The 12,585-nt window shown below is 56.3% G+C and overlaps 1 protein-coding gene across 1 annotated transcript; it reads left to right on the forward strand.

The window, feature by feature from the left end:
- The first annotated feature begins 1,575 nt into the window (after positions 1 to 1,575).
- On the forward strand, positions 1,576 to 12,349 carry ABCF3 (ATP binding cassette subfamily F member 3). Its single transcript, XM_064165180.1, has 21 exons — positions 1,576 to 1,732; positions 1,926 to 2,073; positions 2,151 to 2,230; positions 2,566 to 2,621; positions 4,324 to 4,421; positions 4,538 to 4,660; positions 4,911 to 5,177; positions 5,376 to 5,456; positions 5,999 to 6,058; positions 6,342 to 6,398; positions 6,611 to 6,633; positions 7,219 to 7,274; positions 7,417 to 7,617; positions 7,777 to 7,853; positions 8,087 to 8,131; positions 8,462 to 8,594; positions 9,202 to 9,290; positions 9,471 to 9,562; positions 10,121 to 10,253; positions 10,574 to 10,661; positions 11,469 to 12,349. Exons 1-21 carry the CDS (start codon positions 1,660 to 1,662, stop codon positions 11,625 to 11,627), a joined length of 2,139 nt encoding a protein of 712 aa, XP_064021250.1. The 5' UTR covers positions 1,576 to 1,659; the 3' UTR covers positions 11,628 to 12,349.
- Positions 12,350 to 12,585: the final 236 nt, after the last annotated feature.

Genomic DNA, 12,585 nt, shown 5'->3' on the forward strand with positions numbered 1-12,585 from the left:
TTCTCCCACCTCACAGCTGCCTCTGTGGTTGGGGATAGTGCTGGTCAGGCTCTACCCACTGTCTCTGGCTGCATTGCCCATGGTAGCACATGCTGAGGTGCCTCCTCTCATGGGATTTATACCCCATCCCAGCTCGTACCTGTCCCCCAGGTGACACTTAGCATGAGTTGAGAGAAAAGTTGAATAGCACAGCTATAGATGTTTAGCATGTACTTAATTTTCCTCATGACCGTGTTGAGGAGTGTCCATTTTAAAACTGCAATTGAGTAAGCAAAGTTTTACACTTGAACACCTTGGCCCTCAGAAACTGCTTTGAAGTTGATTTCGATCCTCGCTGACTCATCGACTCGCCCTGGTAAAGAGCTGCTGGGAGGGCTTGGCAGCTCTGCATTGGACACGTGTACCTGCTGAGTCAACTTGCCTTCCTGTCCCGCGGCGAGACAGGTGCCTTTACCACACAGGGCTAGGTTGGATGGATCTTTGAGAAACGTGATTAAGTGGAAATGTTATCCCGAAACCGCCCTGGGAGCAAGGAAAGCGCTGAAGGGACAAGGAGGTGCCGGAGCAGCTGTCAGTTGCCCTGGTCTCAGGCCCCCTCTGCCTAGACGCAGCCTTGCTACAGATCTCCCCTCTGCTTCTTCCCTCTGCCTTCGACTAAGCCAGCAGCGCTCGGAGCGCTGCCTGCGCGCTGGGGGCTGAACCTCGCTTTACTTTCAGCAAAGAGAAGCAGCCCGAGGCGGCCGCGCCTGAGCTTTCTGCCGGGCAGGGGAAGCGGTGCAGGAGCGGCGCCTTGCCCGGCCCGGCCCGAGCGCCAGCGGCTCCGCCGGTGGGCCCGGCAGTGCTCCCTGCGCTCCCGGCCCGCGGACTCCGCTTCCCGGCAGGGCTCCCTGCGCTCCCGGCCCGCGGACTCCGCTTCCCGGCAGGGCTCCCTGCGCCCCCGGCCCGCGGACTCCGCTTCCCGGCAGGGCTCCCTGCGCCCCCGGCCCGCGGACTCCGCTTCCCGGCAGGGCTCCCTGCGCCCCCGGCCCGCGGACTCCGCTTCCCGGCAGGGCTCCCTGCGCCCCCGGCCCGCGGACTCCGCTTCCCGGCAGGGCTCCCTGCGCCCCCGGCCCGCGGACTCCGCTTCCCGGCAGGGCTCCCTGCGCTCCCGGCCCGCGGACTCCGCTTCCCGGCAGGGCTCCCTGCGCCCCCGGCCCGCGGACTCCGCTTCCCGGCAGGGCTCCCTGCGCCCCCGGCCCGCGGACTCCGCTTCCCGGCAGGGCTCCCTGCGCCCCCGGCCCGCGGACTCCGCTTCCCGGCAGGGCTCCCTGCGCCCCCGGCCCGCGGACTCCGCTTCCCGGCAGGGCTCCCTGCGCCCCCGGCCCGCGGACTCCGCTTCCCGGCAGGGCTCCCTGCGCCCCCGGCCCGCGGACTCCGCTTCCCGGCAGGGCTCCCTGCGCCCCCGGCCCGCGGACTCCGCTTCCCGGCAGGGCTCCCTGCGCTCCCGGCCCGCGGACTCCGCTTCCCGGCGGCCCCCGCGCATGGCGGCCGGCCGCCTCCTTCCCGGCAGCCCCCGCGATTCGCGGCCACTTCCGCCTGTGCCGCCGCGCCGGGCTCCGAACGGTGGAGGCGGCACCGGACCGCACCGCACCGCGGTCGGGCCCCCTCTCCGCTTCTGCCATGGCGTCGTGCGCCGATATCCTCCGCAGCGAGTTCCCCGACCTGGACGGCGAGGTCTTCGCCTACGTGACGGGTGAGCGGTACCCGCCTTCCCCGCGGTTCGGCCTCCTGCCCCGCTGTGTGTCGCGACTCTTCCCCGCTGTTGCGACAGGCGGGACGCGCCCGAGTCGCGACGGGCGGGCGGGGTTAGGGCAGCGGGCCGGTGCCACCTATCGGCTGCATCGCGACACGCGGCCGTCCGTCGCGACAGCGCCGTGTGCCCGCAGGGATCCTGCACGACGGCGGGTCAGAGTTCGAGTCGGCGGACGAGCTGATGGAGGCGGTGGGGGAGCTGTTGCGGGAGGTGTCGCAGGACGCCAAGGACGAGGGCGCCATCCGGGAGATCTGCCAGCGGCTCTTCAACACCCTGCAGCTGTAAGGGTCACCCCGCACTCCTCACCCTCCTTCTCCCCATCCTCCTCCTTCTCATCCCTCTTCTTTCTCCGTGGCAGGGATGAGGACCGGGCCCAGCGCTGTAGCCAGGTGCTGCTGGACACCCCCATCCAGCTCTCCCAGATCACCGATGGATACGGTGAGTGGTGCCGCAGGAGACACCTGGCCAGGTGCATCTTCCTCGCCTTGATGTCAGGGTGTCAGCAGTGAGGACAGGTGTGGGGTGTTGAGCGTGCCTGTGCCTGACCCTGGGGACCACTTCCTCCTCTTTATGGGTGCACCCCTTTTCCTCTCCCACATGCTGAGCTGGCCATAGCAGCACCCAGCTGCCTGCAGGGTGAATTGAGGTGAAAGCTGAAGAGAGCTTCTGGCCTCTCATCCTGTTGGGAGAGAGGACAGTCGCGTTGGGTTGAGGCAGCACTTCACGGAGCCTTCCTGGGGCAAATGCTCACCAACCTCACCCTCTTGTTGCAGCGGATGCCAGCGTGGACCTGCTGCCAGGGCTGCTGCTCAAGAGGGGCCAAACCTCGGTAAGTGGAGGGGCCGTGCCAGGAAACCTAGTGGAGGAAGAGAACACGTGAGGCTGTAGGTGTTCTGCTCTGCTCTGGTCATCTTGCTCTTGGAAGGCAGTGGGGACAGGCTGCTTTGCTGGTGAGGGGCACGGCTCCTCATTGTCAGGGTCACTCTAATTTAGAAAACTCTTGACCTTGTCCTGGTAAAGAGACTTATTGATTTGACAGGGTCTATTTCACTGTGATTTCTTAATGAGCTTCAAAACATTGTTGCTGCAGCAGTGGTGCTTAGAGTGTAGCTTCTATGACTTTCACAAGAACCTTTGGCTTTTACAGCAAGGCCTTTGATAAAGTAGGATGTGCCAGGATTATATCTTGCCACTTGCAGCATGAGATAAAGTCCTAGGCAGTGGCTGGATGTTGAGATGTTGCAGATGGAAAGTTATGAGGCAGCAGCTGTTTCCCAGGGAGCCACTGTGGGGAGGTTGTAAGCCTAGCTTTAGAGGTGGCTCTGGCTTGTCACGGTTTGAGAAATTGGAGCAGGAGCAGAGAAGCTTGGAAGCAGTTATGCCCCGTGGCTTGGAGGAAGTCAGAACATCTTTACTGATGAAATGCAAAGCTGCTCAGGACTGACCTGACTTGCTCCCTGCATTGGGTGTGAGGTGCGGTTGTGGATCTGCAAAGCAGTGACAGCAGTAACTGTACAAGATGGACAATCTCCCATCCAGGCTGGTCTCTTGGAGAGGTTTTTCCACCTGGGGTAACGTTGAGGACAAGGACCCTTCATGTGGAGGCTGAGACCTAATGTGATCCTTGTGTGTCTGAATGGGAACCTCAAGTGCAAGCTGGCAGCTGCAGCTGATTTTGGCACTGGAGCTGCTGCTGGATTCACTCTCTGGCTTTCATGTCTGCAACTCAAAAGGAACTTAAGTTGGAGAGGATTCAGAGAAGGACATGTTGGAGGACATGTCTTACTGGGAGATTGAGAGAGCTCAGTGTAGTTTAGAGTGACTCAATCTCTCTAGGTATGAGGTCACAGCTCCAGTTACAAGACACTGTTCAGTCTAGCATGCAGGTCTGTAACATGCTCCAGTGGCTGCTGAGTTGCCTAGAAATATCCAGGAGCATTCTTGGTCAGCCACAAATATTTAACTTGATGCAGGAATAAGCTGGACTGGGCTGAGAGCCTGGCTAAGACCAGAGGGCAGGTTAAAACACTTGGCTGCTTCTTGCCTTCAGGTTTAATTATATGCTGCTTGTCTCTGTCGTGATTGATCTGCTGTGTAAGCTGGATTTGTTCCAAAACTGGCTAAAGTTTAACCTGGCAGGAAAGGAGACGCCTCATGGGCCAGGACAAGGGATGGGTGCAGGGTGTAGCAGAGAAGGCATTGGGATAGCAGGCTGCTGCTGTTGAAGTGGCTTGGCTGACCCACATTGCTGAAGCTACAGAAACTGACCCTAGGTTAGGGTCAGTCAAACCCTTTGCCTTGCTGAGACACAGCTGTCGTGTATGAGCAGTTGTTGTAGGACATCATTCCTGATTTCCTGGCCTGATAGGCTTCCTCTAAACGTGCTTGAATCTGTCCCAGTTCTCTCTCCTACCTCACTTCCTTCCATGCACGAGGTATTGGTTGATCTTTTTTTTTCTCCTGGGGCTGTACTTTTGGGGCCTCTGTCAAAGATGCTCTATGTTCCTTAAACTGTCTGGTTTGTGCCCCAGATGGTGAATGCCAAGAAACTGGAGAAGGCAGAAGCCAAGCTGAAAGCTAAGCAGGACAAGAGGATGGAGCGGGATACCCTGAAGTCGTCTGGCCCTCTGTGAGTATGGAGAGCACCTCAAACATCTCCATCCCATTATGCTGAGCGTGGCTGTGATCTGTCTGTACCAGAGCTTTCCTGATGATCTCCCTTTTATGTTTTCTGGCTACCTGCAGGGTCCTCGAGGAGGCATCTGCCAGCCAAGCTGCCAGCAAGAAGGAGACTCGCATGGAGTCCTCAGGCAAGAACAAGTCGTATGATGTGCGCATTGAGAACTTCGATGTGTCCTTCGGTGAGCGGTGAGTGCAGGTGGGGAGGCAGGACACGTCCTGGCTGAGGTTTTGGACCACAAGAAATTGAAGAGCTGTTAAGATACTACAGAGGGTGTGGGAAACGGGAGAAAGCAAGACAGGCACTTGGCTCTGTTGGCTTTGAGTGGAAGTCTGTGATGGTTGCTTAGTTCCAGCACAGCTTGGAGTATTCTGGCGGCAGGTAGCTGCCAGCTATCTCCCTCTCTGTGGGACCATCTGACCTGTTTTCTTGTTTCAGTGTCCTTCTGACAGGAGCAGACCTGAACCTGGCATTTGGGCGGCGCTATGGGCTGGTGGGCAGGAACGGGCTGGGCAAGACTACGCTGCTGAAGATGATCGCCAGCCGGAGTCTGCGCATCCCCTCGCACATCAGCATCCTCCATGTGGAGCAGGAGGTGGCAGGGGACGAGACACCAGCGCTGCAGAGTGTCCTGGAATGTGACACCACTCGTGAGAGCCTGCTGCAGGAGGAGAGGGATCTGACGGCCAAGATTAATGCTGGCAGGTGAGATACTGCCACTGAATATCCAGCCCTGCTACAGCTTTTTGTCCATGAGTCCTCATTTTGAGATCTCTCCCTTTGGCTCTGGTAGGACTGGGCTGTGTCTTTCCCACCTTAGTCCTGCTTTGGGAGATCAGCCTCCTCGAGCACTCAAACTCTGACCTTACTTAGTCCTACATACTCCTCTTTGTTCTTCCCCAGGGGAGAAGGGACAGAAGGAGCCAGGTTATCAGAGATCTACACAAAGCTGGAGGAGATTGAAGCAGACAAGGCCCCAGCAAGGTGAGACAATCCTGTGGGCATCACTGTCTGAACTGGGCAGTGGTTTGGGCATGGAAGGGCAATGCTGTGGCCCTGGAATCCAGCATATGAGGATGAGGGATGTCTCTCTCCACTGCTATTCTTGTCTCCTGTCACACCTTTGATGGGTTAGGAACAGTGAAACTTCACCCAAAAATTGGGAGGGACTTTTTGTGCCCCGAGTATCTTGCATTGTTGCTGCTGCTCCTCTCAGCCCCCCGCCAGGTTCCTGGTGTCTGGAGAATGTTTCTGGCATGTTGATGGTAGTGACTTCTTTACTGGCCAAAAAGCTGAAAGCTTCTTGTGAATCTCCTGAAACTTTATGTGGCTGGCAGATGCAGTGCCTCTCTAGGCTGCATTTCCCAGCCAAGCGCTGCTTTCGGATGTGTAGAGAAGTTTTCATGTGCCAGAATGCCTTTAAACCCTGCAGCCGAGGCCCCTCAGTGGCTGTAGGTCCAAGATGTCAGGCTGTAGTTGCTGTGAGATGCTTTATCTGGTTTCCAGTTGTCTCCTGTTTTCCCCAGGGCGTCCGTCATTCTGGCTGGGCTGGGCTTTAGTGCAAAGATGCAACAACAGACAACCAAGTAAGTCTCTGAGCTCTGGGCAGTGAGTCAGAAATGAGTCAGGGGAGCCCTGAGGGGAGCAACTGTACGGGATTTATGCCCATCTGATGTAGTCTTTTTTCCTGGAGGGAGCCAAGCCACCTGTCTGATGGACTGTGTATCTTCTGCTGTGTCTGGGATCTTTGCAGAGACAAGCTGCCTCTGGGTGACAGCAAAGCCAAACGGGCTGGGGGAGCAGGCAGGCAAATGCAGAGTTGTTCTGTTCTGAGCAGTAACCTCTCTCTGCAAACTTTTCTCTCCTCAGAGAGTTTTCCGGAGGCTGGAGAATGAGATTGGCCTTGGCCAGAGCCCTGTTTGCCAGGTTGGTTGTCCAGGCCTTCATGCTGTGGAGTTAACCTTCCTTGCTGTCTGTGCTGTGGGGTGCAGGGGTGCTGCCTGGGGATCCTCTTGAATCAGGCTCTCAGGGTGGGGGAGCGCTGGAGGTATCACAGTTCTGTATGTCATGACACATGCTCCACACTGACCCTGTCCTCTTTTTGCTTCTCATACCCATGTCTTGTTTTTTTTCCCCAGGCCAGATCTCCTTCTGCTGGATGGTAAGTAGATACTGCCAGTCCCCTCTGACACAGCTGCTAGGCCTGTCTGTGCCCTTGCTGGGGTTGGGAATGTGCCATGGCCTTTAGCTACCTGCTCAAAATAGCCCTGCGTGATGGGGCTGGACTGTCAGGGCTGGCAGTGCTCCCCTGGCATGGCAGTTCAGGGAAGTCTCTTCAGGTGACCACTTTCACTGCACTCAGCAGAGCTATGCCCTGTGCCCCAGATGGGAGTAGTCTCTGTGTCATTCTACCCCAAGCAGTCCCATTCCCTCACCTGTCCCTGTAATGTGCCCTGGGGGTGCCCTTCACTACAGGGGGTGATTCTGGGAATAGGAGGTGCCCATGTTGCATGGGGGTTTGAATGAGATGCTGCTGCTGGGCATCAGGATCTGAGTACTGGTATGGAGTGAGCAGAGTATCCCTGGCTGAGTCTCAGCTCTCTTGCCCACACCTGTCACACCTACACACAAGTCCTCTGAGCTAGGGTGGGGATGTCCCCATGCAGGGTCCCCTCCTGCACAGTGCCTATCACCAGCCTTTCTGATGTAACTCAGCCAGCCTCATCCCTCTTGCCTCTTTCCTCAGAGCCAACAAACATGCTGGACGTGAGGGCCATTTTATGGCTGGAAGCCTACCTGCAGGTAGGAGGTTGCAGGAGGCTTGGAGACAGAGCGAGGGCAAGGAAAGTCCTCCAATCTGGTGCCTCTCCTTACTGGGTGGTGGGACCAAGCTCTGTGCTCTGCTATGATGATGTGCAGCCTTTCCTCTCACTTTCTCCTCCAGACCTGGCAGTCGACCATCCTTGTGGTGTCCCACGACAGAAACTTCCTCAATGCAGTGGCCACAGACATCATCCACCTGCACTCACAGCGGCTGGACACATACCGTGGGGACTTTGAGAACTTCATGAAGACCAAAGAGGAGCGTCTGAAGAACCAGCAGCGAGAGTACGAAGCCCAGCAGCAGTACCGTGAGCACATCCAGGTACTAGAAGCCACCAACAGTGCAGGGGCACTCTTCTCCCAACCTTGTCCCTTTCTTCATGCTTCTGTGCCCATGGGTGTTGCAGGAGGCTTGACAGCAGAGTTGGGTGGCTGGGGCTGAAGGAGACGTAGGTCTCTCTGAAGCTTATCTGTCTTGTAGGTTTTCATCGACCGCTTTCGGTACAATGCCAATCGGGCATCCCAAGTGCAGAGCAAGATCAAGCTGTTGGACAAGCTGTGAGTGCCTGTCCTGCTCTCTGGGAGGTGGGAAGGGGGACTGCTTTTGAGAAGACACAGGTTCCCTGGGGTGTCTGGGAGATACAGGGGTGGTTTAGGCTTTGGATGCTCTGTTTCTGGTCCAGAGGGTTTGTCTGAGGTGTCACAGAGCTTAAGACTCAGTCTGGGCTTCCAGTGTGGGTACCAACCCCCAGTACAAGGCACCTTTGGTTATGTGTTTCCTCTTCTTGCAGGCCAAAGTTGAAACCTGTGGACAAAGAGTCTGAGGTGATCATGAAGTAAGTGTCCCCTGAGTCCTTCACTTAGAAAGTGCCTGGCTCTGTTTCTGATATGAGCTCCTCTTGAGTCCTGTCCCAGCTGGGACAAAAACCCATTCCTGCAAGCCAGCCTTACTCTTACGGGGAACCCAAACAGGTCCCCATGTTCAGTCTGGGTTCCCTTCTGGGGCCAAGGCAGATCCATATACCATTATTGTGACCTCTGTTCCAGAGGTCCTGCATGGTAAGGAGCCCCACTTGCTACTTGAGGTTTGGAGACATAGTCCCAAGGGACCAGGAAGAGGGTCTTTGAAGTTCCTGGCCATCTCTCAATGCTTTGTGCTTTCCTAGGTTCCCCGATGGCTTTGAGAAGTTCTCTCCCCCAATCCTGCAGCTAGATGAAGTAGACTTCTACTACGAGCCAAGTCACTGCATCTTCCGTTCCCTCTCTGTGTCTGCTGACCTGGAGTCCCGCATCTGTGTGGTATGTGGGACTGCAGAGTAAACGTTGCTGCAAGAGACCTTAGGAGGTCCCTGCTCAAAGCAGGGCAAGCTTTGCTGATAGCTCAGGTTGCTCAGTTCCTTGTGCAGTTGAATTCTGGATACACCCAGGAAGGAGTATTTCTCTGGGTCCTGTTGCAGCATTTGATCATCCTCATTTTGAAGAACATTGGAATGTTTTTCCTAATTCTGGTTAGAATTTCTACCTCTTGCCTTTCATCCTTGCACCAAGTGCTTCTGAGAGGAGACTTGGTCCAACTTCTTTGTAACTCCTTGTTACCTGGCAACAGCCACATGTAGTGGGGACTCCTGCTCGATTGGATGGGGCAGCAGAGAGACACTTTCTGCTTGTGCATGGGGCTGGGACCATGGCATCCGCAGGCTCAAATGTTGGGGAGGGAATATCTTTTAGTGTTGTTGCCTGTGCTGATCATCAGTGGCAGAAATGCACTTCCAGGTAGTTAAGAGTCACAGGTTAGGCTCATTCTGCTCTCCTCATCCAGGAGAGATGAAATTCTCTGATCACTGTCCTCCTCTCCAAAGTAACTTCCTGGATTTCACGTTCTCCAATGCTGCTGCTGCTTCTCTAGGTTGGGGAAAATGGAGCTGGCAAGTCAACCATGCTAAAGATCTTAATGGGGGAGCTGGCGCCAGTCAGAGGGATCAGACATGCTCACAGGTACCTGGTAGGAAGGGCTGAGGGACTGGGAGGAGTGGTGCAGCTGGAGGGCTTGTGGGCTGTCCTTTAAAGTGATGGTTGCCCAAGTGATGGGGATGGGTCCTGCACGCCCCTTCCTGTATCTGCAGCTGTGGTTGCAGGGCCTGGTGCCAGCTCCTGGTTTCTCTCTGAATTCTACAGAAACCTGAAGATTGGTTACTTCAGCCAGCACCATGTAGATCAACTGGACTTGAACATCAGTGCTGTAGAGTTACTGGCAAGGAAGTTCCCAGGTGAGTTTTGGTGGTCCCAGAAGATTTGAACCATTGCACATGCCATGTACAGACCAGTATTGGTTTGGTCTCTTGCCCTGGGCAGAAGGCTCTCTCACATCTGTGCTTAAGTGACGTCACCTGCTCTGAGTGAACTCCCCATGTCCAGCCAAGTGCAGGACACCATCCATGAGAAGCAGCAGTAGCTGGCAGTCTGCAGACCTCAGGCTGGTGCTCCACTATGGCCAAGGGCAGATTCTGCTCTCCTGTTGGGTACATGATGAGTACCCCCTTTCCCAGCTGCCAAAAGCTCTTGATGTTGGGTCATGTGGTGACGAGGAGTTGGGGGCAGCATCACTTGGAGTCAGTCACCAGTCCTACAGGCCCTGTGGTGTCACTCAGGTTTTCCTTGCCAGCCCCCTGCTCAAGAGACAGGTGCCTGCAAGCAGCGGCCAAATTCCAACTTGCCCTGCCAGTCTGGCCTGGGCTGCCCAGCCATGGGACCCACAAAGTTCACGGTGCCAAGGGCCCTTTGTCAGACAATGTGTGCCATAGCTGTCTTGTGACATGCTCCTGTAGGGAAGACAGAGGAGGAGTACCGGCATCACCTGGGGAGCTATGGCGTCTCAGGAGAGCTGGCCGTGCGTCCCGTGGCCAGCCTGTCTGGAGGTCAGAAGAGTCGTGTGGCCTTTGCCCAGATGACTATGTCCTGGTAATTTTCTCTCAGATGCTGTTGGGTTTTGTGTGGCTGCTTCACTGGGAGGCACTTTCTACTACCCTGCAAAAGCCTTGTCCTTGAGACTTTTGTAGGGAGGGAGTTGTCACCCTGGAGCAACTGTGTGGGAGGAGGCAGGTGGCTTTCTCCTACTGCTTTGGGCTCCCAGAGATAAGAAGTGTCCTTGGAGCAGGGCAGCACTGGTCTTGGGGCAAGGCTCATGCTAAAGCAGCAGCCTGGTGGAGGTCACTGCAGTGCAGTGGGTGAGCCAGCCTGAGCCTCTTCCATTGCATGCTCAGAGCTGTTTGCTCTTCCAGCCCAAACTTCTACATCCTGGATGAGCCAACAAATCACTTGGATATGGAGACCATCGAGGCACTGGCGAAGGCACTGAATAAGTTCCGGGTAAGGTTCCCTTGGCAAGATCTCTTGTTTTTGTTACACTTCCTGTAGTCTCCAGCTCCAGTTACTTGGCATCTCAGCCAGAGGTGGGTGGGTGAATACCAGTGGTGGCTTCAAATCCCAAACAATTTGGAGAGTCAGTCACATTTCTGCCTTAGCTGTCCAACCTGGTGGTTTTTTTCACTTGGTGACTTTGGCTAGCAGAGTCTGTGACAGGCAGCAGCAGACCAGGGGGCATCTTGTCTCCCATCTTGACCAATCACCTACACCCTGTGAGTTCTCATGTGCTGCAGGGCACTCAGTCCTGCCCTGGGACTACTCAGATCTTCCTGAAGCACGTTTTATGGCTGACCTCCAAAGACTCAGCCTGCAAATGCTGCTGTGGTCATCCTGGTTCTCACCAGTTTATAGTTGCTTGGTTGGGGCAGTTTTCCTGTGAGAGAAAAGCTTATCTGGGATTGCTTGAGACCTTGCCCAGCTGCCATTGACTTTGATTCCACCTGGGATCTCCATGCCTGAAGTTGTCAGAGACCTGGAGAGCCATTAACAAAGCCTGCACTCGCCTTCCAAGAGGAGAGGCTGCGTATGTTACTGAAGCACGTACCTCCTCCCTGTGTGATCTCTCTGTCCCCTGGAGGAAGGACAGGTTAGGACTAGGTCTCTGCCAATAAGATATTGTCACTTTCTCCTTGAGTGGGGTGAAAACCTGAAGCCCAGGGCACAGGGGCACAGAATCTTCATGCCACCAGTTCTGGGCCCTGGGTTGTACTCCACTAAATTCCCTTTTCTCCCACCCCCTCGTGTTGGCAGGGTGGTATAATTCTGGTGTCCCACGACGAGCGCTTCATCCGTTTGGTGTGCCAGGAGCTGTGGGTGTGTGAGAATGCCACCGTGACCCGCATTGAGGGCGGCTTTGACCAATACAGAGACATCCTGAAGGAGCAGTTCCGGAAGGAGGGTTTCCTATAAGGGAGGTGGGAGCTGGACTGTGCTGGGAGGCTGGAGTGTGAAGCTCGGCCACCTCAGCATCCATCCCAACTGTGCCTGGCAGTGCACCAAGGACGTTGCTGCCTGCATGGACCGTCAGCCAAGCCATCCAACTGCCACCTGAACTGCTCTCCCTTCCTGGGGCCAGACAGCTAGGGTGCAGAAGCCTGGTGCTGTGTGTGGCCATGGTCAAGCTGGGGGCTCTGCTGCTGGCCAGGGCAGTGCCTGGAGCTGCTGCTCTACCAAGAGGGGGGAAGGAGGTGTCACCTCCCAACTCCCCTGATTAACTCCGTGCTCTGAGGGGGCAGGAAAGGAGCTCTTCTCCACGTTTCTTTGCTTCTCCTTCTGCCTTTTTCTTAACTGGCTGAACACTAGCCTGGCTCCATCACATGCCACTGTCCCCTCTTCCATCCCAAAGGGAAACGAGGCCTTTGCTGCTAAAAGTGAACCCTCTGCCTCTTCTCCCCAGCCCCTGAATTTCGCTTGCTCTGTCCTCCTCAAGGCCTTGCGTTTGTAGTGCCGAGGAAAGCTGGGCTTCAGTCCCTGCTCCCTCCCCTCGCTGGTGCCACCTTGCCTCGCTGCCTCCCCTGCCTCTCCGACCAGCCCTGGGCTAGGGTGGGTTGCCCTGGGCTAGGCTGCAGGGGCCCCCTCCCTGCCTGCCCGCCCAGCAATTGCAGTGTAAATAAACCCAGGATGCAGTGGGTGCAGTGCGCTCCTTTTTTTGGGGTCATGAACTGGGGGGGGGAGGGAAGATGTGTCCTGCGGCCTGAGCACAGGGCTGCTCAAGGAGCAGGATGCTTCCACAGGCATCTCATCACATTAAATGGGCCCTCTGTGAGGTGAGCGGGAAGGTGGTACTCGGGGTCGGGTTTGCTGAGCTGTGCCAGTGTCTGCTGGGGACGCCGAGCAGGGGTGAGGCTGGGGCTGGGTGTCAGCTCCG

Source organism: Pogoniulus pusillus, chromosome 26 (assembly GCF_015220805.1).
Source record: "Pogoniulus pusillus isolate bPogPus1 chromosome 26, bPogPus1.pri, whole genome shotgun sequence".
Classification (NCBI taxonomy): Eukaryota; Metazoa; Chordata; class Aves; order Piciformes; family Lybiidae; genus Pogoniulus; species Pogoniulus pusillus.

Excerpts from the sequence above, each read along its gene's own strand:
- ABCF3 (XM_064165180.1), top strand. The coding sequence starts at position 1,660 with ATGGCGTCGTGCGCCGATATCCTCCGCAGCGAGTTCCCCGACCTGGAC. Across the intron at positions 2,074-2,150 it reads CTCTTCAACACCCTGCAGCT|GGATGAGGACCGGGCCCAGC; the intron begins GTAAGGGTCACC and ends TCTCCGTGGCAG. Across the intron at positions 10,254-10,573 it reads GCCCAGATGACTATGTCCTG|CCCAAACTTCTACATCCTGG; the intron begins GTAATTTTCTCT and ends TTGCTCTTCCAG.